This window comes from Oculina patagonica, chromosome 10 (assembly GCF_052425735.1).
Source record: "Oculina patagonica isolate OP01 chromosome 10, crgOcupat, whole genome shotgun sequence".
NCBI lineage: Eukaryota > Metazoa > Cnidaria > Anthozoa > Scleractinia > Oculinidae > Oculina > Oculina patagonica.
Genome location: NC_135767.1, coordinates 421,710 through 448,136, shown reverse-complemented (window position 1 = coordinate 448,136; position 26,427 = coordinate 421,710). Strand labels below are relative to the sequence as shown.

The 26,427-nt window shown below is 37.6% G+C and overlaps 2 protein-coding genes across 2 annotated transcripts; one reads left to right on the top strand and one right to left on the bottom strand.

The window, feature by feature from the left end:
- Positions 1–529: 529 nt before the first annotated feature.
- On the bottom strand, positions 530–11,157 carry LOC144627981 (GRAM domain-containing protein 4-like). The gene is made up of 20 exons (XM_078486010.1): positions 10,633–11,157; positions 9,775–9,910; positions 9,254–9,498; positions 8,225–8,298; positions 7,507–7,595; positions 7,135–7,160; positions 6,940–7,031; positions 6,716–6,807; positions 6,003–6,048; positions 4,824–4,892; positions 4,584–4,627; positions 4,295–4,404; positions 4,026–4,084; positions 3,403–3,501; positions 3,108–3,240; positions 2,437–2,524; positions 2,118–2,199; positions 1,554–1,622; positions 624–1,035; positions 530–587 (listed from the first exon to the last, which is right to left on the bottom strand). The coding sequence occupies exons 1-19, from the start codon at positions 11,072–11,074 to the stop codon at positions 940–942; spliced, it is 2,091 nt and encodes a 696-aa protein (XP_078342136.1). The 5' UTR covers positions 11,075–11,157; the 3' UTR covers positions 530–587; positions 624–939.
- Positions 11,158–15,264: 4,107 nt separating this feature from the next.
- Positions 15,265–25,781, top strand: LOC144628099 (ceramide kinase-like). The gene is made up of 12 exons (XM_078486158.1): positions 15,265–15,536; positions 16,370–16,615; positions 18,891–19,022; positions 19,709–19,772; positions 20,201–20,358; positions 20,595–20,669; positions 21,118–21,292; positions 21,943–22,023; positions 22,353–22,405; positions 23,608–23,801; positions 24,138–24,334; positions 24,809–25,781. The coding sequence occupies exons 1-12, from the start codon at positions 15,407–15,409 to the stop codon at positions 24,885–24,887; spliced, it is 1,584 nt and encodes a 527-aa protein (XP_078342284.1). The 5' UTR covers positions 15,265–15,406; the 3' UTR covers positions 24,888–25,781.
- The last annotated feature ends 646 nt before the right edge of the window (positions 25,782–26,427 follow it).

Sequence of the window (26,427 nt, the reverse complement as noted above, 5' to 3'; positions counted from 1 at the left end):
TTCTGCTATAGTCTGTCTGTCTCAGGCTTTCAGTTTTTGTGGGAAAACGAACAAAGGCGGCGGGCGGGGAGATGGGGTGGGGCGAAAAGGGATGCAGGCGGGGTATTGTTATTCACTCGTTTTCCCGGCCACAATCTGGAAGTCTGGAAAATAGCTTGTTGAGTCGTAGATGTAAGTAAAAGTTACTTACTGTTGCAATAATCTCTAGTTTCTAAGTCCAATGACGAAATTTCCCATACTATTTTTAGTTAGATATAAAAACCTTATACAAATCGCAAAATGCTTATTTTATCAGTCCTGGACGCTAACAATCCATATTATTATATAACCATAGTTGTGTCATATTTCCCTTAGAAGATAAAAAGCTCTTCCAATACTCATTAATATTAAAGTTTCATCGAGGGCGCACCACAGTATTGACCTTTACACAAAGACCAAAAAAATCCTACCTAGCAATATTCCTAACGTATCAGACACATTTTTTGAGAGGCTTTACATTTGTCTAAAAGCAAATAACATTGCTCTATTTATATTACAATAATATTTTCCTAATTCTGCATAACTGGTTACGAAAGAAGCTCTGACCACTTACACATTGAAACACAAAATTATCCTATTTGAACCAGCACATTTCAACCTATCGGGTTCATATTGAATTGAATGATCTTTTAAATGACACTAGATTTGAAGCACCCCAGATTTTAGTTAAAATTTAACAATATAATAACAATATAAGGAATAAAGTTACTTGAATATATTCTACTCTAATATCCCATTGCCACTGGCTATTTTCTTTTTTTCATTAAATTACGTCATGACTACTTTTTGGGTTGATGGGGAAACGAGTATGGCACGTATATGATGGCGTATGTGATACATTTTATCGTATTTCATATAGTTATCTTATAGTGGGGTGATTATAGACCGCTTTAGAGTGTTTCACATTAAAGCCCATGGTATATTTCCTGCTCTTCCTGTTGCTTTGATGCTCTCAAATACATCATCTCTACCAATGATTCCTCCGAAAATATACGGCTAGAAAAAAGGAGGATTCAAATCAATGAACGAAATACTATAACAGGCGATAAAAATACTAGACTTCCTAGTCACAACGAACGTGACGGTTTGTAAAATCCTGGTAAAATTATACGTACTCACTGGGTCACTCACTCGATTACCACTGCCCAATAAGAGATAACACGTGCACTCCGAACGGTGCCATGTGAGCATGTCGCAATCACGATACGGCATATTACTAAAAGTTACGTTAACACCCTAGCCGGCGTCACAGGCAGTCTTTAAATGCCGGTATAGACCGATTATATCAACTACACCGCAGACAATAAACAGCCCTGCTTCCTGTAGAAAACTGCAGGCTTATACACTTACTCGGAGACAAAGATTCAATAAGTGCAGATTCGGAATCAGACGGAGATTCTCGCTAAAATCCGATGTTGTGTACTCGTAAACAAATCTGTTTCCAAATTGGCGAAAAAACCCGCAAACATAATCTATTTGATAAGTAAGCCAAATTTTATTTCTCGGTCAAGCACCTTTTCGACTCCTCTGACGTGAACTTCTAACGCCATTCCTGTTCCTGGCATTATTCCAATCGGTTTTGCCTAAAAATAACAGAAACATTCTTTATTCTTTTGGACAATGCAAGACTTAAAGGTGAGCATCCATTTATTGCTGTGACAGTAAAAGATGCTAGTACTTCACAGGTAACATGTACCTAACATTTTGTTAGGTTGCCCATTCTTCCTTATGTTTGATTGGTTGGTTCGTTCTTTTGTTCGTTCTTTCTTTCGTTCGTTCGTTCGTTTGTTCGTTCGTACGTTCGTTCGTTCGTTCGTTCGATCTTTCGTTCGTTCGTTCGGTCGCTCGGTCGGTCGGTCGGTCGGTCGGTCGGTCTTTCGTTCGGTCGCTCGGTCGTTCGGTCGTTCGTTCGTTCGTTCGTTCGTTCGTTCGTTCGTTCGTTCGTTCGTTCGTTCGTTCGGTCGGTCGGTCAATCGGTCGTTCATTCGTTCGTTAGGTCGGTCAGTCGGTAGGTAGTTCAAATGTAAGCATGTAAAAGATTGTTCGGTGATGTAAGTAACCAAGGAGATTTTAGTCACCTTACTGATGCTGGTAATGGTATCCAGTTTCATGACGAGATTCTTTCCACTCGAAGATCTTATCTTTTCAAAGCACAAATAGCTGTACGAGACAAAAAATGTAAAATAATTAAGGAAAAACAATAAGGTTTTAATTTATAATTGCGTATAACCAATTGCAAGACCAACATCTAAAATCTCGTTGCCGTGTTTCATACACCTGTCAACTTGAATTTTGTTGCAGAAAAGAAAAGGATAATTTAGGGATAGTCACGCAATCTGAGGAGGAATGATTGCGTGACAAGCCCACAGAGCGCCTGCGTAGGAGGCTACCGTTCACCTTTGAGTAAGAAACAATCGTCCATGTTTAACGTTGGAGAGCGGTTTGTCTTTATTCATCAGAGCACATCTTTTGCCATCTTCCCAGCCTTGAACAAAAAGGAAATGCGAAGAGAACTTAAGCAAAGAAACAAAAGTTTTGGATTGAACAACTAAGTAAACAGGCATTTCACTTCAAGTACTTAATTTATGATAAATCCTACACTAGAAAGGCGTCTAAGGTTCGTACAACCTATAAAACTCTGTGTTAATGACGAAGCTCGACATAGATTGGTGTCGTGTCTCAGATTGGTTGCTGCTGGGGTATAACTAGAGGAATTTTTTATTGAGCGTCGAAAGTAATTCAAATGAATCCGGAATTGCTTTGGTTTTGCTTTCACTGCGCTTTGTGATCAACTCGTGCCACCTAACAAACCAATCAGACGTAAAATCACAAGCAATTGTGACTTGCTCGCACACTTTGAGTTTTGATTGGTTCACTGGATTGTCTTTATAGTTTGTGCATAGTTACTATGGTTTGTGATTGGTAAAAGTGATATATCGATCTCTGTAGAACTACGAATTTAAGACATCTTTATAATCTTTCGTGAGGAATGAATTGAACGCATGAATTGAGGCATGTTCAGGCGAGAATCTGATTTGAAATCCCAAGGTACATGAACACATGTTCACCTGGTAAAATGATTTCAGTTGATGGTAGTTTAAATTTCTCGACCACGTGGTTTGACGAGCTGCTTGAGGACTGCTCTGATGAACTGGTACTTGGTGGTGATAAAGAACTCATCGAGGAGGTACGAACAGGCATCTGAAAAAAGGCGATCGAAAATAGGTCCATCAGATGATTTCCAATATTATTGGTAATTCACATGAATCTCAAAACAATGCTAGAATAGTTGATCTTACATCGACATTTCTGTGATAAGGCTCATCTTATTACTGTTAAATTATTCAGACTGATAACAAGTACCTCCTGACTGGTCTCTGCTTCCATTTGTCTGGCAGACAGTTCTGCATCTGTTGGGAGTTCTCTCCATAATTTTGCAGTTCCATCGTATCTCCTCTTGACCTGTTTTAAAATGGCAAAGAGTAGAGTTATGGTCTAGATAAACTAGACTGATGTTAAGTCTGCGTGGAGGACATAGTGTACCAAGCTACTTGATGTTTATAGTGTGGTGCATCATTTCGTATCTACTTGACGAACGTTTTGACAACTTTCTGTTGGCTTTCGGAGGAAGAGGAGGAGGAGGAGGAGAAAGAGAAGGAGTAGGAAGAGAAGTAGGGGGAAAGAGAGAGAGAGAGATGATGATGATGATGATGATGGGAGGAGGAGAGGAAGAGAGGAGGAGGAGTTGTCAAGTTCCATGTTCGCTCTCCAACAATTATTAACTTCTCCAACTTACTTCTTGCATCTTGATTGGTCAGTTTAACCATTAGATAAATCTCAAAAGTTATCAAAATTTTTGTCACGTGGCAACAGCGCTAGCACAGTGTACAGCAGTACTAGTTCTTGGAAAACAATGGCAGAAAGTTCAAGGTCAAGGATGGCCGACTGGGAGTTTTTGGTATTGATTGTTGGTATGACAACGTTACCTTTGGAAAGCGATGATAGATGGGATTGACAATGAACAGCTTTATTCCCAGAGAAAGTCCTGTTGAGTCAAATAAATCAACAGTTATTAGATACACTGCAAACCATAACTCTATAATACTGTATGAATTCAGGTTTAACATTGTTGTATAAATTTGGTGCTTCCATTTTAGAGCTGATTTACTGATACAAAAACGTCAATAGCTACTGGCCAATGATAGCACGCGCAGCATTTGTTATCTACAGCTGCAATCACTTAACATTATGTTACCTATCAGCCTGAACAGTGTTGGTCCTCTGAGCGCTAAAGATGCTAACAATGCAAAACAAAGAGCTGTGAAGAGTTTCCTTGCAGCTACAGGGTGTTGCCACGTTAATAAGCTGAAATTGAAAAAAAAAATGTCACATGCATTACCGTAAATGATCTAATAAACGCCCACTCTCAAATAGATCCCTCATATCTAATAAACGCCTCCCTTGAAGTGTAAAGTTTGTATTAGAAGCTCCCCTCTAAGTTACCAAAACCAAATCATTGCACATGATGAAAAAAATCCACCTACTTTTTAACTTTTTCCAGGGAGTCTGCCATTTTTCCAAGTGTGTTCTGAGAGAGAAAATTTAAGTAATCATTCAGCTGGATTTAGTTGGCTGGCATTTGTTGAGACACTGTGCTGGTTGTTGCAATATTAACAACATTTGTAAAGCAGAAAGGCGACAAAGACAATGAAGATCATCTATGAGGAGATACTGTCTTGATGTACAAACGAAATAAGTTAAGAAAATTCAGTTTTTGCATTCACCTGTACTTTCCTTGCCACTTGCAAAACCAACTGAAATTTGTCAGACCAACTGTGATCCTCTGTGGCGGTCTGTCAAAGAGAAGTAATGAATTGACTACTAGTACTTACAAACTACAATCAATCAATCAGTTTATTAATGCGATGGCCCGGGATGAAGTTGCCCTCTCTATATGAGCCAGAGGCTCATGTTAAAAGCGCATAACAAAAAGAAAGAGAAAATCATTTGACTTGAACAGGATTTTATGCACTTTACTATCTTCTTCTGCTCTATTGACTGACCCGCCGACCGACCAACCAACTAGCTGACTAGCATAACATGGCATTCCTATCATTCCTGTAAGTAAATCACGTCTTCACATGTATAACATCACAGATGCAAGCACTTATATTTCAGTTTTTCATAGGTAAAGTCAGCATTGAGCCTAGTGGCCCATCTTGCTGGATCTTAACATGGTTTCCCAGGGTGGGGGGAGGGGGGTACTCCCTATAATGGCCTATACGGGGAGGCTCTGCCCGAAAAGGGTACCTTTTTCAGGCTTCAGTTATATAAAAGGGTAGGGATTTCACAAATTTAGGTATACGAAAGGGTATGGAAATCTGTCATTTTGTTTTTTTCAAAGGACCTTTAATTAAAATATTTCGAACAGATGCAATTTATGGCTGTATTATTTCAATTTATTAAGCGCTACATGAAAATGACAAGAAAATGTCATGTTCTAAGTCTATACCATGTCTTTCAGGTATATGAAAGGGGTACCTTTTTTCAGTAAAAGGTATACGAAAAGGGTACAATTTCTGTCAAAATGGTATATAAAAGGGTAAGGGGTAAGAGCTCAGGGCGGAGCCTCCCTGTACAAAACTTTTTTGGGTACCCCCTCCCCGGGCACAGTTTGAGTAGCAATTGAAGCAACTAGGAGTGTTTCTCCCCCCCCCCCCCCCACTGGATGGATTGCTAGTGTATTGCAGGGTTACCCCTCAGCATTACTTCGCTGGTTGCTATTTATACACCTGAGTGGAGAGAGGCACTGTGAGAGTAAAGTGTCTTTAATACCCAAGAACACAACACAATATTGACCCTGGCCAGAGTTCAAGTCCAGTGCACTAACCGTTAGGCCACTGTGCCTTCTGAAAAGAATACTTACCAGTAATCAACATTTGTGAAACTTGTTAAAAACATACCTCTTCTTTTGCTTTCTCTGTGAATCCCAGCTGTTTAGCTATGCCTCTGGTGATGTAAGTAAAAGCAAGATAGTTAGAAAAACACTGCCTATTGCTGAGTCATTTGATTGCTGAGCATTATTTTATTCACTCACTCACAGTTTACTCATTCTCTTCCTACTTGTCCACTAGCCCATTCCTCTATCCACCTATCAACCTATCCATCGACCTGCCCACCCATATCTACCCGCCCATATCTACCCACCTATCAACCTATCCATGATCTACCTGCCCACCCATATCTACCCGCCCATATCTACCCACCTATCAACCTATCCATGATCTACCTGCCCATCCATATCTACTCCCCCATATCTACCCACCTATCAACCTATCCATCTACCTGCCCATTCTTACCCACCCATATCTACCCACATTAACTCATCCATCCTACCTCATCCTACCTGCCATTCATTTACCCACCAATTTACCCATTTATTTACACATCCACCCACCTACCCACCTACCCACCAATCCACCCACCCATCTACCTACCCATCTACCTGCCCATCCATCTAACCACCAATCTACCAAACCGTCTACCCACCAATCTACCCACCAGTCTACCCACCAATCTGCCCACCCCCTTACCCCCACCCATCCCCCCACCCGCCTTAATGACATGGGCATCAAATTTTAAGAGATGCAAAGTAATACTAGACTGTTATACATACTTAGCATGGAGATAATTCATAAACAGCTTCCAAATCATGGTAAAAAGAATCAAGGAGAGGAGAAAGCCATGCCAGACAGAATACATGTAGACCTACAATACAAATATATTTAAATATTTAGTACTTTTATTATCATAATAACCATTAAAGACAAAAGATAGGAATCAAGTATCAGCAGCTAAGATTCATTTGCAAAATAATCAACAATTTTTATTACCACTAACCAAAAATATCATGAAAGATGCTGTTGGATTGTACCAGGTGAAAACTTTGTGGACAGACTTGATAAAACCAGTTATGGGTTTAATACTTGCAGCTATAGAGAAAAAGAAGTTATTTATTTTTTTATTAGGAATTACTTAATCTTTAAGTATTATCATATTAAGAACCACATAATTGTATCTTTAACAGAAACTTACTGAATCGGTTGATGTTTTCCTTCAACCTACAAAAAAAGAAGAATTAAATATAAGCCATCAGATCTGTAAAACATCATATAATTTACAAAAGAATGATTCACAAATAAAAAAATACTATCCTTGATAATTCTGATGAAACTACAAAAAAGTAGGATTGGGCATGTAATCATTACATAAAACTGGTTTCACTGAGCACCATATTCAGTTGCAAAGTAAATTATACAGATTTCACATGATAGGTGTGTTAAGGATCCAAAGAAGTATTTTTTTTTATAAATTTTAAATAAACTAAATTAGGGGCTACTAAGATGTTAACATCTGTTGTTACTATCCTGATAAAATAAATTTACAGCAGCAACTGCAGTAACTTACGTTTTAACAGCCAGAGGTTCCCCTTCTCCATCCTCCTCATCAGCAGCTTCAGGTTCATCATTGACAAAATCCCACATTCTATCTAGAAGCTAAACAAAATGTCTATGATGAGAACAGAAGGGAGGAAAGAAGGAAGGAAGGGAAAAAGGGAGGATGGAAGGAAGAGAGGGAGGGAGGGAGGGAGGGAGGGAGGGAAGGAAGAGAGGGAGGGAGGGAAGGAAGGAGGGAGGGAGGAAGGGAGGATGGAAGGGAGGAAAGTAGGATCCAGGAAGGGAGGAAAGTAGAGTGGAAGGAAGGAAGGAAGGAAGGAAGGAAGGAAGGAAGGAAGGAAGGAAGGAAGGAAAGGAAGGAAGGAAGGAAGGAAGGAAGGAAGGAAAGAAGGAAAGAAGAGAGGAAGGAAGCAAGGGTGGGAGGGAGGAAGAAGGGAAGGAGGAAGGGTGGGAGGGAGGAAGGGTGGGAGGGAGGAAGAAGGGAAGGAGGAAGGAAGAAAGGGAGGGAGGGAGGGAAAGAGGGAAGGAAAGAGACAGAAGGGAGGAGAGAAGTTGGAGAGAAGAAAGTGTGGGAGAGAGCCTTGCAGTTGGAAGTACTATAAGGAATTAAGGTACAAAGAAACGAACAAAGGAAGGAGTGAAGAGGCGACAGAAAGTGAAAGAGAAGAAGATAAAAAGGAAGGAAGGGAAAGAATTGATTGGAAGAAATTTACATGTAGTTTACTCACCAGATCTACAGCTTGTGCTTTCCACATTTCCAGCTTTGTTTTCACTCTCTGTACTCTGTGACTTTCTACTTCACCTTGAATTTAAATTTCAACAAGAGAAAAAGACAGTGAAGGTTTTTTAAAACACTGACAGAGTTACTAGGCACAATGTAACATGACAGTAATTTATTAAAACAATGTTTGTATGTACAGTTCGGTTAGAATTCTGCATCAGCTGAAGTTGAATAAGAAGCCTTTATTATTCCACTATTGCGCCATTTTACCATATTAGGGCAAAAGAACGCGCAAAATATGCCACGTTATTACACAGTAGAACAGGGCAAAAATACGGACGGACAAACTTACGGAATACGGACCCAAACTAAGTGGAAAAATTAGTGGAATAATAAATCCCTTATTCGATGGTTTAACATATAATACGAGCAGACATTTTGCTCATTGCTCACGCAACTCGCAAAATATCCGCGCGTTTTATATGTTAAACCATCGCATAAGGTGTATTTCTTTTGCCAGGTTGAGCTCAAGCATTAAAGCTATGTCTAGGTTGGGGGTGGGGAATCCCAAATGAAAGGGACAGGGATGTTCGTCAGAAATTATGTTTGAAAAAACCCTAAAAGATACCAATCAGGGCATGACTCAAGCTTTTTTAATCCCTAAAAGATACCAATATACTAAAAATAGAATTAACATTTTTTGTTTATTTCTTAATATGCAACTCTAAACGAGACCTTGATGATTAAAAGGATTGGTGTTTTCCCTGGAACACCCTAAGTGACACCAAAAATCTGAAATCAATTTACACCCCTAAGTGAGACGATGAGCATCTCCACCCCTTTCATATGGGAGTCACCACCCCCCCCCCCCCCATGTACCAAGTTTGTCTCAATTCCTTGTTAAAGGGACATGTTTCTGAAATTATTTCTCTACACTTTGAACAACTTAAGTTAAATAAATGCCCTCTGAACTGTTATTTTTCCCACCCTATCCCCCACCTGGGGGCAAGGAACTAAGCTAAGAATTGTTATTTACCAGATCTGGTAGCTGTTTCTTCCTCTACATGTCCAGCATGAACTCCATCTAGAATATCATAAGAAGTTTCTTCATGCTCATGCCGCGAGTGAACTCCTGATGCAGCGTTGCCGTTTGTGTCATGTGACAGTGATGAATGTAACTCTTCTTCTCTGCCAAGATCCACCCAGTCATCCCCACCTCTCTCTGAACTGTCTGCTGCCATGCCATGGCCATGTCTGGGATCCATTCTACTTGCATTTTTTCTTAAAATTGATTTTGTAGATATACATGAATGTGGGTCTTGATGGGGCTTATTTTAGGTTAAAACCTCTTTTTAAAGCGACATTTTGAACAGTTTTACCCCAGCAGCCCCCAGAAGTTTTAATATTCTTAACTCCAGGCTTTCAGTTGCATTTAAGCCTTTTAAGATGGTATAGCATTCTTTTCAACTGATCAACAGTCTGCCAATAATTATTTATATACTAACAACTTTATTTATTTATTCAGCAAACAGTAAAGTTAGGAGCTCAGTACGGTACCTTTGAAGCTTTGAAGTTGATGACTTATGCTTCTGTTTTAGTTTCTCTTTCAGCTCATTATTTTTTGCCTTTTCCTCTTGAAGTTCTTTTTGAAGTTTATCAACATCAACAGCTTTTAGTTTCTCCACCTGGGTACCTAAAATGTACAGAAATTGATTGACAGAGTATAGATTGATGTATCTGCCGTTTTGAAAGACTGGAAATAAGTGCGTGCTTGAGAGAGTTGCAGAAATAGGGCCAATACACATTGTATGTAAAGTAGGTGCATGCCTTTTCCATTTTCTGAGCTGTGCCAAACATTTTTTGTCACGTAAAATAAGGGTATGATATTCATTGATGAATCCATGGGAAGTGCTAAGGTAGTTGCAGCCTCCCCCCCCCCCTTCCCCATCACCCCCCATAAAAATTTATGTTCTTGTCTTGAGATATTTTGTTAATTGCAATATTTTTTTCCGCTTGGCCCAGCCACTTAGCTCGATTAGCCTTAGCTATTTCTAAGTGGCTGTGCTCTTTTTTTATTGTTAATTTTTTCTCTTGCACGTATTTACTTATTGTAAAACTCTTCTGGGCACGAAATAAAAGATTGTTGTTGTTGTTGTTAAGACAATATGTTTAAATAAACAATAAAAAACACAGACGCATGTTAGAATATGCTGGATCTGCCACCTCAGAATGTCCCACATTTGCTTTGGAACAGGAGGTTTTTTCGAATGCAGAAACTTCCGGATGGAACCACCCCCCCCCCCCCCCACCACCCCCTCCCCCGCCAATCCTCAACAACAATGCCTTACCGGGACCTGGAAGGTGGTTGATTAAAAATATTCATTGAACAGGTATCACTGTAAACTGTTTACTTACTCATATCCTGATAGTCAATCATGGTGTTAACAAGCTGTTCTTGCAGCTGAGCAAGCTGCATTTCATAAATCTGTCTTTCAGAGCTTGAAAAACTATCTCTTGAAGTTTTAATAGCCTCTTGATCCGGCTTCGCACCACTCTCGGGAGACAAAGATTTCGACATGTTTTCTTCACCATTGACGCTGTCTTTATCAGAACTGCTACCTTGAGTGGCTTCAAAGAATTCGTGATCATAATCTATGGTCAATTCCCCATCGCTTGCACTGTAACTAACACCTTCTGTGACCAATGTGTTTAAATTTTCATTCATGTTTGCATCGCCGTGGCCTTCGTGGTCGCGGTTAAAGAAAAAGTGTGATTTTCCATGAGCACTTTTCCCTTGTTTTTCGTCTTTTGCCGTTGAATCGGCGGGTTGTTTTCCACGGAAAGCTGAACGAAGCATGCTTTATAATTCTTTCCTTGCACTTTCAAGTTTTAGAGGAATACGTCATCCCTATTTAGTTCTATTTGTTTTGTTCCAAATGAAGTCCCATCAGATTTACATTTCCAATCAACCCAGGGGACTAGGGTGGGGCGATTTGCAACCTCGTCCCCAGGGCCTTCTCGGTGACGAGTTTTCAAAATGGCGGCTCGTCACGAAAAGACCCTGGGAAAGGGTGATATAACGGCATCGCAGAATGGCCCATTCTAACCTGAATCCTGATTGGTTTAAATAATCCAAAACAAATATGGCGGACGTAGTGGGTCTCAATGGGGTCGATTTAACTTGGAATTTAAACCATTTACAGCTGGAAAGGTAAGTCTTTTACGTTATATTTATAGTTCTCAAGATTCAAATAATTCGGTAGAAGTAGAAGTAAAAGTAAAGAAAAGATACAAGCGTTAAATTCACTTCATTGCGAACCTTTTGCTTTGCTGTTTTGACTGTTTTATAACTTAATATTCCTGCCGAAAGTAGAACTACTGTCGGAAAGTAACATTCAAGATGGAAGAGTCATTTCGACACTGGGCTACAGCTATGTACGAGATGCAAATCTAAAAGTAAAGGAATTTCTGCCCGTCGTTGACTTAGTTCGACCTAAAGTGCTCTTGTTCTTTTTCGGAAGAAATTCGATTTCAATTTGTCGCGTTCGAACACATATTCACATATTCCTATCTGTCTGCATTCTTCCGAATATGATATTGGTGCTTTCTAAGGGTCTGTACTCATTATGAATTTATTTATATCAATCCTTTTTTGTAGGTCCTTATACAAGTGGTGGGCTTGTTTTAAATCATGCTCAAGTAGTGCTGGAGAAAATAGGTGACCAAAGGAGATAAATTAATGGTCCTCATAAAAGATCTATTAAAATATTAATTAATGTGATGGATGAAGAAATTTTATTTCTTGAAAAAATTAAAGTTGTATCGTGTACTATTCTCAGAGTATGTTGTCTCAGACTTGCTTGCTTTCCCTTTTACATTTATCTCATGATCAGTAAAGGCTGATTGCAAACATGACAGAGTATATTCAAATTTAAAAACAATTTGTAACAAAATATTTCTGATGAAACTTGAGGTATTTGAAAATGTGATCAAACACTCAAATGAGACTAAAAAAGAGAGCAATCAGGAAAATAAAACTACAGAACATGTTCTTTGTGAGGTCATTTACCTATCTTACTGCCCATAAATTTCGGATAGGGGTGTGCCGCCAAGGTTCTTAAACCCTGACCCTATTTAAGGATAAAGAAAGCGAAAATTGATACCCTTTTTAAGGCCCAAAACCGAAAAATGACACCCTATTCAAGGGGAGGAGAAGCGTTCCGTGACGACCCAAATAACGGCTAACTGCGCACGCCAAGACACAAATCTTTATAACATCGCTTTTCTAATACCTGAACAGAAAACTCAGCTTTAAGATATCTTTTTTTCGTTTAGCTGGGCGTTTATTTTAGCTAATAGAATTTAGGTACCCTATCTAAGGATCACACCGGGAACACATTGCCAAAAGGAGCAAAAATGATACCCTATGGACCGAGAACCTCAAAAACCATACCCTATTGGGCGGCACATACCTATATAGGCCACATATGGGAGTACCCCCCCCCCCGGGTCTCACTGTCATAGTTTTGATTTATGTCTTAAGGTTACCCTAAATGGATATTTTATGAGGAAACCCTTATCAGTGTTGTGTTTCAATGTGGCTCATTGCACATCAAAACCTGAAAGTATTGTACTGTGGAAATGTTTGGAAGTCATGTGTCACTTGGATGATGAAGCCCAGCCCTGTTTGCAGCCTCTAAAGCCTATGCTAGATAAGATGCAAAAAATTCCTTCCTTTCACAAGACATGCTATTTTCCAAAAACTTTGCTGTGACAGTCCATTGCTTTAACAGTTCATGCTTTTTTTTAATTTAAAGTATTATTTTCTAATCTTTTTCATGCCAGCAATAGCTACTTAAGGCCAAAATGGCTCAGATTTCTTTACCCTATCCCAGACAAAATTTCTTCAAAAACCCCTCCTCCACATACAGCAATACGCGCCTATGTAGAGCTTCAAATTACATATGTACCCTCACTCCCTTGTGATAAAACAGGCAGCATTTTTTTGAAACTGACAGAACATGATCATCATAAATTAATATTTACAAGGCTTAAAAGTATTTAAAGTCCACAGATGCCATCTACGCGAGAATCCATTTCACTCTCTTGAGTGATTATTTGCACAGCACAATCTTTTTACAAGTATGGAATCACTGGAGGCCAAACGATCCAACAATGGCATTCAGAACTAACAAGTCTATTCTTATGTTTTAGAGCTCTTTTCATGGGGATAAACAGTGTCTGTGTGGACAGTCTCATAAGTTTTAAAGATGAGTGTAGCTGGGGGATTGAGGCATGGGGTGCCCTTGACATCCCTCTGTGAGACAATTTAAGAAGCGAGCGTAAATTGTTTTTAGGTTTTTTAAAACAGAAATTTTCTACACAATGCCATTTTGGAATTTATAACATCAATGTATTGCCCATTTGTTTTATGCAAAGAACGCATGCTTCCTAACAATAATAGTCAAAACACACTGATGTCATAAAGTCCACAATGGCAACATGTGGGAAATGTAAAAGTGATCATCTTTTAGCATTTTGTATTCTGATCAAATGTTAAATCTCCCTTCTCCAGTAATATTTGCGATTAAGACATCATTACAAGCAATGCAACATTAACTTGCCTGCCATATGTGTTCGCAGGTGTAATCCCAAGTTCTACACCCTGTTTAAGTCTATTATGTACATAACTATGTGAATAACATCTTTGAAATGAAAGTGTTACTGTGGTAAAAATGAACTTCACCCCACGTAAAAGTTTGTAAAACAAAGTGAAATTGGTCTCAACTAAGGTAAGCCTCAAACATGTATAAATTTAAGTTTAAGCTTTCAGGGGGAGCGATTGCAGAATACCCCGTCACTTCATTTACATTTAAAGAACGAGACTTAACACAATAGGCACTTTGTTATTAAATGAGATGCAAAAGAGTGTTATATGCATAACCTTGGCCATAATATGGTTATGGATATTTTATAATTTCAGTTACAACTTCACCTTATGTAAAAGTTTGTTTAACAGAGTGAACTTGGTCATATAAAAGCGAACATGTATGAGTTTAGTTTAAGCTTTTAGGGTAAAGCTTATGCGTATCACTGTAATAAGTTAGAATGAATTATAAAGCATAAAAACTTGCCACTGAAATCGATTGATATATTGATCATACATTTGTAAGGTATTAAGCACACATTTTGCCTCTTTACCTATAAGCAGCTTAGTTTATTTTCTTTTGCGCTCGATCAAAATTCAGAAAGTAAATATATTAAGACTTCTTATATAACAATACATAAGCTTACAGACTGTGTAACATTTATTTTTTTTTACTTTCTGTACCTTCCCGATTCTCATACCTCACGGCGGTCTACATTCAAACACCTGGCGAAAATAACAGGGTTTTCAAAACAAGCCGGCAGCCGCCGGAGTTCCACCAGCTACTTGATTTTTGTCACCAGTTTAATACTTTGGCCGTAGCAATCAGCTTGTATAAAGAAACAAGCTCGGCTTGTCACAGTCGCTCTTCCAGTTGCTGAAGCCTACTTCAAAACATTTTGAAATCCTTGAATTAATATCTATGCTTTACGAAGTAATCACTGCCTCCTGCATGAAGTTTACGCCCTCAAACGCCGTCAAAGAGTCAATTCGAATTCAAACTCGACCGCCATTTTGTTTTGGCTTCTCCGAAAGTCACGTGATAAAAATCTCCAAGATTTTTGGAGATTTTGTACCACGTGACCCAGCCTTTCCCAGGGTCTTTTCGTGACGAGCCGCCATTTTGAAAACTCGTCACCGAGAAGGCCCTGGGGACGAGGTTGCCTAATCACAGGCTAGACGCATTTTATACTTCGTCCTTGTTACATTTTTTAGCTAGTTCTTAAGTATATTTTAAAAAAGTACTTTCTAAAGTTATTTTTTTGTGTGTTTAAATCAATTTTTTAATTATATTATGTAATTCCCCTGCTTTATTCTATTGAATGGTTAATACCCAGCCTCCCCACCCTGCATAACAAAATAAATCCCATAATGCATCAAGGTCACATTTGACCGCCATGTTTATATTTCATATCAAGTTTTGATTTGCAAATGAGTTTAGCTCAGCTCAAGAGCTGAATCGAGCACGTTTTTTGAACCGAAAATTCATTCTCTCATTCCTGTTTCATAACTTGGAATGTCTCATTTCTTTATAGCGGTGAAATGAATGAAGCAGGCTTGGATGAACACGGCGAAGGTTTGAAGGGTGTTTTTAAGGTACACGGCAAGCCACATGATGTGTATCTTGACAGAAATGAAATCGTATGGATACTACAAGGCGAGTTAAATACAGGTATACACTAACCATACTAAACTGCGAAAAACGCCGTCGAACTGTTTCTAATCTTTGTTTAGTAAGTAAATATTATAAGCTAAGACCACGTTAAAATTGAAGTTAAAGGTTTATGAGAATCGAACTAAAATATTTAAGCTTAATTAGCGATAAACTCAGAATTCGATTTGTATTCAACCCTAACTTTTTATATTTAAAGTGTTCTTCTAGTCTTTTGAAGGCGAAGTGACAGCTAAACAAAGTTTAAGACACTGATCACAAGCCAAATCAACATTTTTATTGACCAAACTTCATGAAAACAATACAAAGCTTATAGATATATAAAATACAGAAACAGCTGTTCCATGTTTTCGTTTTAAAATATTTATGAGAAAAGGCATTTAATGAAAAAGAAAAAAAAACAGGAAAAGAAATCAGTATTCATGTTAGTGAGGTATTGTTGTCGTTTAAATTTCTTTCATTTTCTTTTGATATCTTGAAGATCATGAAATGCCAAAAATAATTTTCATTTTTGCGACACATTTCAAAGCAATCTAAAATGACATTTCATTGTCATCTTTCACGTCCGGATATCTGATATCTTAAAGAAACTGATATTTTAAAAATCGTGAGAAAGCAAACATTTAGTGATATATAATAAAAAATAATGTTTCAACATCATCTTTAACATTGTTTTCAAGTTCTGTTATATTAATATTATGAGGTTTGAATGGTTGCATATGATTTCAATTGCCAATTTTTCTCTTGATGTCTTTGAGGCAGACTTTCTACCATATGTATAGTTCAAGCTATACTTATTATATAACATTTGAACTCCATTATATTACAAGCAGATTCAAACAGCCAAGCTTACAACATATCCACAAGATCACTCAAACTGTCAGACGTGATTGGTGCATGGATAGCAAAACGACGCTTACCAAAAAACCCATCCAAGGAAGGCCAACTTGTTGGTTTCACACTATTTACATTTAGCAAAGCTGGAAACAGAAAACTGTGTGAAGCAAGGATAACATTTGAGAGTGATGATGAAACTGTCTGCGAGACATGGATCTCAAAGATTAATGACATCATACAGAGTTAGTATTTAAGCTTGTTAAAGACGAATAAAAGGACAATGAGATGTTGTTACCTTCTTTGAAGAGGCCCTGCCAGGGGGGTTCCCGTGTCGCTTGTCTAAATTTAAAAATGTGCTGTGTCGCTGTTTTATCGCTCTTTATGTCGCTGTCGGTAATTAAATTGAAGAAAAATTGCTTGTCCTTGTTGGAATTTAAGTAATGGTCCGCGTAAAAACTATAGTGAAATCAGCAGGATTCCGGCAGCGGTAGCCGTTATTTCCAGCCGCGAGAAAACGTGTTAATAAGCCTTGAATGAGCTTTCTCATTGGATAAAAGGATATAAGCGCGAAATTCAAATGGTTTCATGAAAATTACAAAAGCGTAGAATTCAATAAAGGCGTTCAAATTCGCTGAATAGTTTATTTAAACAAAGATCTTTATGGTCGCAAAGTTTAAGAAAAATTGTATGTGGGGAACCCTGGGTTTTTGAGGATGATGCGGCCGAATGCGATATTTTGCCTTGCTTTCGTCGTAATTTTGACAGTTACGTCAAATATTTACTCACACTTCATTGTTTTGATCAATTTCGCGGCATCTATTTTGGATCTGGTTTGACACAGAACCACGCCGACAAACACTGTGAAATTTTGACTATGTAGTTCGTACATGTAGTCCATTATCTAGCAGTTACTTTATAAGCTTTTTAAATGGTTTTGATCTTAATCTTCGAACATTCCCTGATGCTAAAACGTTAAGCTTAAAATAAGAAGAATGGTTATTTGAAAAGTTCCGAAAAAAAATCAACACGAAACCGCATTGCAGCATGAAGAGGAATCACGTACTAGGTGACCCTTCGCGTCCACAACAGTTCAAGCGTAACTATACTCAATGCATTGGCCATCCCCGCTCGATAAACACAGAAGATACACAACAAATATGTGTTTTTTCAAGTTTTATTTTGAAGCAAGACCAAAATTATTCTGGACGAGTAACAATTTTCTGTTCATTAGAAATCTCATATCACGTTTTGGCTTTGGCCCGATTTGGTTTATACTGTGGTGATCCCGCAAAATAAAAACAAAATTTACTGACCTGTGCAGTTGTTCGATAGATGTATTAACGAGTTGAACCTCTAAATCCGAAAATGTGTGCATGCGGTCAACAAAGGTTTCACTTCCGATCATCGTGTATTCCATCACATTACCCTTGATTGAACATATAAAACATTGAATTTGCGATCGCACCCTTTCGCAGCATGAACGACGACTTCAGGATCACCAAAACCATGATGAGAATGAAAAATATGACAGTACACTGATGCAAAAGGCATCCTCCACCAGAACTGCTCACGGACTACGAAAAGACAAGGAAATTTGAACGAATATGCCAAACTGTGGCGAAGAAATGGACGCGAACTAATCAAATCCAAGATGGCGGCTACAGATCCAGCACATGCTCTTCTGCCGTTACCATGGTTCCCCACATAGGATCGTGACGAAAATTTCGTGACAGAAAGAACAATAGGTATATTCCATATTAGGATCATAAAAGTACACTTTATCCTTATTTTTGGCCTATTTAACACTATTTTTCGTATTTCAGCCAATCACGTAGCGGTATTTTAATTATTTATAGACCGGACGTGCTCCTGCTGCGTTGCCGCAGAACACTATCGTTCTTACACGGATCATTACTTAAGTTTTTCCAAAAGGGTTGTCGTTTGTCGCGATTTTATTAGTATGCTGTCGCTACTTTTTGGGCCATGTCGCTTGTCGGAATTTACCCTGGCAGGGCCTCTTTGAATCATAGTTCGATTTTTTTAAAAAAAAAAAATGGATTTGTAGTCTATTAAACATGTACTCAAACTTGTAAGGCTACATTTTCACGAGACCCAGCCAGAACCATTTGGAACGGAACTGGACCAGATCAGCTGCTGCATAAATAGAAGCAAACCTTTAAAATTAAGACCATTTTAGTCACCATAGACTAATATTTAGGAGCTGGGGACTAAATGGGAACCAAAGTCGCCAGCCTGGCGACTTAAATTGAAAAGAAGGATTGAAAGGGTGAGCTTAATTTAGCACTAAAATTTTTCACTGGCGACCAAACTTGAGCAGTTGGTGGCCAAATGGCCACAAAGGAAAAAAATAAATTTGGAGGGTTGAGAAGACCTGTCTGGTCTGATTTTAGGACCAGATCCATTTGGATTTGTTTGGAACCAGTTCCATGTAAACAAAGCCTAAGTTTGCAGTTTATAAATAATTTTTTATAAACGAGTTATTTTCATTTATCGTAGGTATTCCTGGCAGACCTCGTAAATTAAAAGTTGTTATAAACCCCAGAAGCAAGAAAGGCCAGGCTCGTCTAGTGTACTTGAAACATGTTGCACCACTGTTTGAGAAAGCTGGGATTAGAGCAGATATCATGAGTGAGTTGAAAAAAAAAAAATCTTTACTTTTAGAATATTAATTATATTTTTTAATACAATAATTATATTTATACTTCAAAGAAAGTAAATTGTTCAGCAAATTGTTCAGTAAATTGTAATGTGATGTGATGGAATTCATTATTTATGCTGCAGTTTAATTTATAAATAAAAATTATTTTTTGTGTGAAATAATTTATGCAGTCATGTACTTAATTACCAGAGTCATTAAAATTAAATTAATAGAAATCAAATGGATTATTAGTAATTTTATAATATCCACCAAAATAAATAAATAATTATATAAAATATATAAATAAACCAAATAAAGATACCTTAAATATACATGGTGACCAGATTGGTACTGCATTAGCCTTAATCAGAGAAAATGATCAAGGGAGCAAAACTAAAATGATATTGTTAACATTGTAATCATCTCGGCTTGATTTCTGTTGGGTCAAGAGAAATTAACTGTTAGTCAGAGCTTTAAATAATCACCTTTGGAATGATAAGAAATAATGTTAGTTTACTTTCTAACTAATTATTATTTCATCATCTGAATATTTCAATTTTTGTATAAGTTTGGCATTCATAATTATTATGATTGCATGATGAGGTTGTACTGCAGGTTTTTAACAGTGAGATCTCTAAAGGTGAATATAAACAGAACATATTATAAACCTCTTTAGTGACACAGTGGGCGGGGCATGCTTGGGAGTACTTCCGAACAACAGAACTGTCCACTTATGATGGGTATGTAAGAAGAACTTTTCAATTATATGTATTTAATTAAAATAGTTATTCCCCCTTTGACAGTAAGTGTTGTAAATGTTAAATTTAACATGTAGTATAAATTTCTGTGTAAAATAATGAATTAATATTGATTAAGTTTAAAAGGCAATGAAAGAATCTCATGATTACTTTTATGAAAGTAAGGCCACGAAGAAAACTGGACGGTATGTTGGTGAATTGTAAATGCCCTTTTCAACAGCATCTAAACAAAACTATCACAGAAACACTTTTAAAACTTTAGGTTAAAATACTTAAAACCATAATAATTGGCATTGTTAAGCTTCCAATTTGCTCAATGTGCTTTTTAACTCAATACTGCATGTGCTACATGCAATTAATTAATTTGTTTTTTTAATTTATTTACCATTATTATTGTTGTTATTTTCCAGGGTGGTGTGTGTTGGAGGTGACGGCATCGTGCATGAAGTTGTGAATGGATTATTAGAGAAGTCCCATGGGAATGTTGGAATTGATTTGGTTGACGGCACATTACCTGAGAAGTTCAATGCTCTTCCACTTAACATGCGAGTTGGTATTATTCCTGCTGGTATGTAATTTGATTCCCCACCTTGCTTTTTTGAGTTAGTTCTGTTATAAGTAATTATTACTGTTACCATAAACTTGTTCTCTTTACGTTGTGCGTTTCAAGTCTGAATTTGTAGGAAGATATTTATGTTGTTCCCTATCAAAATGGTAAATGACTGTCATCTCTCAGACTGGTAAATAGGCAATTTTTTGTACAGTATTGGACTCCATTCTTTTTTTTTGTTATCCTTTTAATAGGTTCCACTGAAGTGATTGTGTATTCAGCTCAAGGCATAAATGATCCTGTAACATCAGCTATGCACATCATTTTTGGTAATTTTGTTTTTACTTCATGCGCTAGTGGCATAATAAAGTTATGATTCATGCAGATTATGGCTAGAGGCCTAGTGGAATATGTTTTACTTTATTTTTCTAAAAACAAATTTTTGTCCGGTTAGTGGATTGTGTCCAGTGCTGGTTGACAAACACCAAATGAATCATCATCATCATCATCATCATCATCATCATCATCATCTGACCATCATCATTTTCATGGCACAAAGCAAATAAAATATTTCTGATTTTAAACATCTTTACTGATTGCTATAGAGCTTTGTTTTTCAATTTAGAAGAGGATTTGGATTTTTTTAGTATCTTTTTCAATTTGTCTCACATTTTTTTGAAATATTTTAAGTGTAAAAATGCTTTTTGAGACATTCCTTTGTTGACGGGACTCCGTGAGAATGTACATGTAATAATCTCTACCTTGTATCCGCAACAGGTCACACCATATCACTTGACATTTGTTCTCTGTGGAGTGACAATAAACACATCAGATTTACATTTTCACTGGCCTATGGATTCTTGGGAGATGTCCTGAAGACAAGTGAGCAGAATCGCTGGATGGGTCCCAAAAGATACAAATGGGGTGCTGCACGCAGGCTGTGGAAATTGAGGTACTACTGTGTATAAACCTCACGACACTCCAAGTTCATAATATATAGCAAACAGATTGATGCTGACTCAGCTAGTAGTTTAAAGCATTGAGTTTGACAATTGGCCACATGATTAATTCAATTTTCAACTGAGAAAGTTGAGAACATATCTTAAAGTACTCATTGATCGGGTCATCACAAAGTGCGAGGCAGGAGGGCATGCGATCCATTCCGTTTAGCCTACATAGCACTTCGGTTAGCCTAAATGGCACTCCGGTTCGCCTTCAGTTAGCTTAGGTAGCTTGCGGTTAGCCTTTTTATTTGGACGAGTAGGGATTTCTGCCTTACATGCCTCGCTGTCTTGACTCGCATGCCTCGCTGCCTTGCCTTGCACAACTCGCTGCCTCACACATTTGTAAGACTCTATTGATCGAGTTATTGACCAGTCACTTTGCATGGGTGTTGCATGCATGCGTGCCGCTGGGGCCATGCATCATCATGACATATATACTGCACTCCTTTTTTCAGCGGTTCAGTTGATAAATTAACTAGTTGATTGATGGGGCAACAAAACATTTTGTTTCCTTTTAGTGGTTTTGAGTTTTTAGACACTTGTCTCTAGAATCAAGTCACTGACATACATGTACATGGTATTCTTGTGCTGCTTACAGGGCATATGATGTGGAAGTGACTTATCTACCAAGCCCTTTTCCTGAACACCATCCTAGAGATAACACTAGATGTAGAATAGGGTAAGTATGATGCATAATGGGACAACATTCAACTCTTACTCATGAAATATAAAGTGACAACAAGAACCCTTCACCTTTGGCATTCTTTGGCCAGTGATGAGTGGTGAGGGACGACCCTAAGTCAACCTTGGTGGTTTTGCTGTTCTCCTTGCAAGGGACTGTAATAGAATCAAAGCTATAATCGAGATTAAAACTTGACAGTGAATTAAAATATTTCCAGAGAAGATTGAAATCTATCAAACACTTTTCAGTTTGTCTTGATCCAACCAGTTTAATTATCATCATCATCATCATCATCATTACTATTATTAAATCTACTATACTTATAGGTGTGAAGTGTGTAATAAGGAAGATGATGGCAGTGAAAGTGAACAAAACCAAGGTAGCTCTTTAGTTTCTCAATTTTCTGAGTTACGTTAGTTTTCTACACTACAAAATAAAACCTTAAATATTATTGGCCGCGGCCACACTTAGAGAGTTGACTTGGTTAATTTTTTAAAAAACCGGTTAAAAATTTCCACAAAACTTAACTCGTTTAAAGTATGGTTACCCTAACTAACTCGGTTAAATAATTTTAGCGGCCGCATTACGCTCAGACCAGACTGAAGTGATGTCATGATTAAGCTATTTGAAAACAAGCAAAAACGGCCTGCTTTCATGATTATTCTATTACTTGCTCATTTCTTCTCCTGCTAAAAGATTTATTTCAATGCATTCTCGGCTTACACTGTTCTATTTCTTCCAAATGCGTTCTACGCAAATTTCAAGCCCAGTTGTTTCGAATATGTTGATCTTCAGCAGTCGTTCTAAGGCTCATCGCCATATCGAAATCGCCTTCAAAACCTTCAAGTGCACGTTTTTCCAAGGAATCGGCGAAGCGACGGAAGAGATCATCAGAAACCATGAGAGCCCTGTCTGAGCCAAATAATCCGCATTTCTCTGGTGGTTCTAGAGTTTCCTAATAGCAAGGGAAATTATAGAATTAAGCCACGAATTATGTCCGAACGCCATGTTTGCGTGTGATGGAAAAGAATATCTTCTCTTACATGGAGATGATTGACACATTTGGCAAATAAAACAATAGTTGAATCTGATAAGAAACCAGTAACCTGGTTAAAACGACCCAGAAAGGTAGTTTAGAATTAACCTAACCCAGTTAAAAAATCTATTGTTCTTTGATTAATTTCCATGGGAACCGCTAACCTGGTTAAGAGTCGGTTAACTCTCCGAATACGCGGCCGCACTAGACATTTTTTAAACCCGGTTAATTTTAATTGATTAATTGGAAATAACTCGGTTAACTCGCTAAGTGCAGCCGCAGCCATTGTGGCTTAATGAACAGTGACCCATCTCCCCTCCCTTACAAGATATCTTGAAATATTTATCATTATATACCCCTTTTTGAATTAGTTTTACTAGTATTTCAACAATACCCCCCAATAATGTAGTAAGCTCCTCCCCCAAAACTATGCCCATGGAAATACCTTTTGAAAAACTTTATGCCCTGAGATGCATAACAAGACCTTATTTTTAGAATAGTATGTTGCAACATCATTTTTCTCCTTCATTTATTTTTATTAACAGAATGGAAATCATTTCACTCTCGTGTTATTGGAGTGAATTTTTACACACTTCCTAACTTGTGTGAAATATCGCCTGATGGTCCATCGCCCAGCTGTCATCTGGGAGATGGTTACACAGACCTCGTCATTGTTAAAGAATGCTCAAGACTTCAAATGAACTCACATATACAGCGCAACTTTAACTCTAAAGACCAGGTCTCTGTGTGTGTAGTCAGTGTGTGTTCTATTAACATCTGAAATCAGTTCACTGTTTTCTGATTGACTTGTATTGAAATTAATTGTTGTTTTTGTTGTAAGTGATGATGGCATAGAAAAAACATTTTTTGTTACTGCCTCAGTGTATTGACTGACTTCGACTTTTGTTTGCTTATAAACTTTTACTACTGTATATAGTTAATTATAATAGCGGGGGAGTGTTTGAGTTACTGGGGTTCTACTGTAATTCAGTTATTGATTGTTACAAAGTTTTCATGTTATAAGTACTCAATGTCATGGATGTTCCATTGTATTTTTCACTTTCCATTTCTGCAGTTTGCATTTGACTTTGTTGAGACACACCGTGTCAAAGAATGTCATGTTAGTGCCTGTACTAAGAGTGGGATCCCTGTGCATGGTACTGACAGTCCCCTGCTTAGTAGTTACCGAACACCACGGAATTCTAAAGACAGACCAGTAGGAGTGTGGAATGTTGATGGTGAAGTGCTTAGACAGGCATCTCTATCACTCAGGTACAGTTCGTATGCAAATGCATTTCACATAAAGTTTACAAAAGACATTGTTCTGGCTGAGAGATCATGACTTATAGCTTTGTAAGAAACAAAAGAAAAAAGTCATTGTTTTGGCCGAGTGACTTACAGTTTCATGATAATTTTGTTCAAACTATCAATTAGCATTACTCAGTAATTTGTTTCTCAAGTTGAGAAGATTTGATTATTCGCTGTGAATGTCAGAATATAAGTGTTTGTCAAGTTTCAAGGAAACTGGAGAGGGCATTTGATTGTTTTAAAATTTGGTTGCCATCCCTTCCAACCACAAAGCATCTCCCCTCATCCCCAGAGCCCCCTCACAAAAGGGTTTTTACACTAAATAATTTTAAACTAAAATTCCCACTGTAAAAAATAATTATTAGTTCAAAGCTATTCAAGTGTCTGTTTATAATTATTGTTCATGTTAACTTTGTCGTTCTTTTTTTTTTTTTGCAGAGTACACAGACAAATCGTTACCTTCTTTGGAAGTGGCATCGAGGATGTTTCCAAACAAAAATGCTGCTTCCTCAGATAACTAAATAACTTTTACAACTAACATTGCTTTTGTACATCTAGATCTTTCATAAAGCTTTAGTTTATATTTGAATTGTTAACCTGTTCTGCACTAAGGTTGACCCTAATATAAGTTCTCCTCAGGGCTCAAGACTAACTTTTTTTCCAACAAGCCTAATGGCTAGTGAGAGCTTTGATTTCAATAGTCAAAACCAATTTTCTTCTAGCCAGAACTTTCAAGCATGGTTTTGCTTTTTTTACTTTATTTTCTTTTACCAAGGGGGGAGATGCAGAATCAAATGGATTTTATAATCATAACTCCCCAACTTCCACAACATGACTTCTTAGTTCCGTTCTCTCAGAAATGAATTCAATTTGCGGTTTCTTTCCACTTAAATACAGTCTGAACTTTTCAATAACCAGCTGAAAACCTACTAGCCAAAACTGTATTTTTTACTAGCCTGTGACTAGTTGACTACCGTTAGTCTCGAGTCCTGTTTCCTTATCTGATTTTCATGTTTATTTATTTTATCAATATGTTATAGAATGTTGGTCTTGCAACAATCATTGATAGAACCTTTATTTAAAATCAGTCAGTGATTCAGAAGTTAGATCAAGAGTGATTGGAGTATGTGGATCTCAAGAGTCACTGAAAAATCAATAGATGTAATTGTATTAATGCTAAAATGAAGTTGTCCTTTTAGCTTTTCCGTTTATTTTACCCGTCATTTTTGCATCAGAACGAAGAAGAATGGAATTTTCTATCACAACAGCAGCTTTAAGTTTCACACCTCTTACTAAGGTCTTGAAGAAGAAAAGTGCAGTTAATAACCTGCAGGCCACAACTGGTTGGATTTTTTGCATTTTAAAGAAGAGCATCAGGGAAAATGTAACACAAGTCAAGTTTTTGAACACTGTTTTTCTACTACGTGTAGGTGATGATTAGTCCAGTTCAGATTAGTTGACATTCTCCAAGCATTCCATAGCTAATAATAACTAATATAATATTAATAATATCAACTTTGCTATCAAAATTTATTTTTATTTATTGATTGATTGATTGATTTATTTGTAGTAGCTGGGCATTTGGCCATCTTCTTGTAATTTCTCCTGTAAGTAGGACCCCTACTAGCAAACATGTTTATGTTAGGGGTGAACCCATGGCCACGCCGTGAATCTGCTCATAGAGTTCGCCATCAAACTGGAAGAGTTGGTCTTTCACTGCTACTTCAAGGAGCTCAATAAGTTGTTCTTTCTTCAGTTGAAGGCTGTGCGTCTTGTTGAACCAGTCGTTTGTAAAGGCTTTGTCTGCCAGGATCTGGATGGTTTCGTCTACTGGTATGTACATACCAGCAGATTGACGGCGTGGGCATGGGTTCACCCCTAGGACCCCTACTAGCAAACACGTTTGTGTGTTACTCAGAGGAGAAATTACAAGAAGACGGCCAAATGCCCAGCTACTACAAACGATATGTTGACGACACACTTGCGATTTATCTATTTATTTATTTACTTATTTATTTATTTATTTATTTATTTACTTGACCACAAAGTGGCAAGAT

Excerpts from the sequence above, each read along its gene's own strand:
- LOC144628099 (XM_078486158.1), top strand. The coding sequence starts at position 15,407 with ATGAATGAAGCAGGCTTGGATGAACACGGCGAAGGTTTGAAGGGTGTT. Across the intron at positions 15,537-16,369 it reads ACAAGGCGAGTTAAATACAG|ATTCAAACAGCCAAGCTTAC; the intron begins GTATACACTAAC and ends TATTACAAGCAG. Across the intron at positions 23,802-24,137 it reads ACTTTAACTCTAAAGACCAG|TTTGCATTTGACTTTGTTGA; the intron begins GTCTCTGTGTGT and ends CCATTTCTGCAG.
- LOC144627981 (XM_078486010.1), bottom strand. The coding sequence starts at position 11,074 with ATGCTTCGTTCAGCTTTCCGTGGAAAACAACCCGCCGATTCAACGGCA. Across the intron at positions 8,299-9,253 it reads AGAAACAGCTACCAGATCTG|GTGAAGTAGAAAGTCACAGA; the intron begins GTAAATAACAAT and ends TTTAAATTCAAG. Across the intron at positions 6,808-6,939 it reads CATCTTTCATGATATTTTTG|GTCTACATGTATTCTGTCTG; the intron begins GTTAGTGGTAAT and ends TTTGTATTGTAG.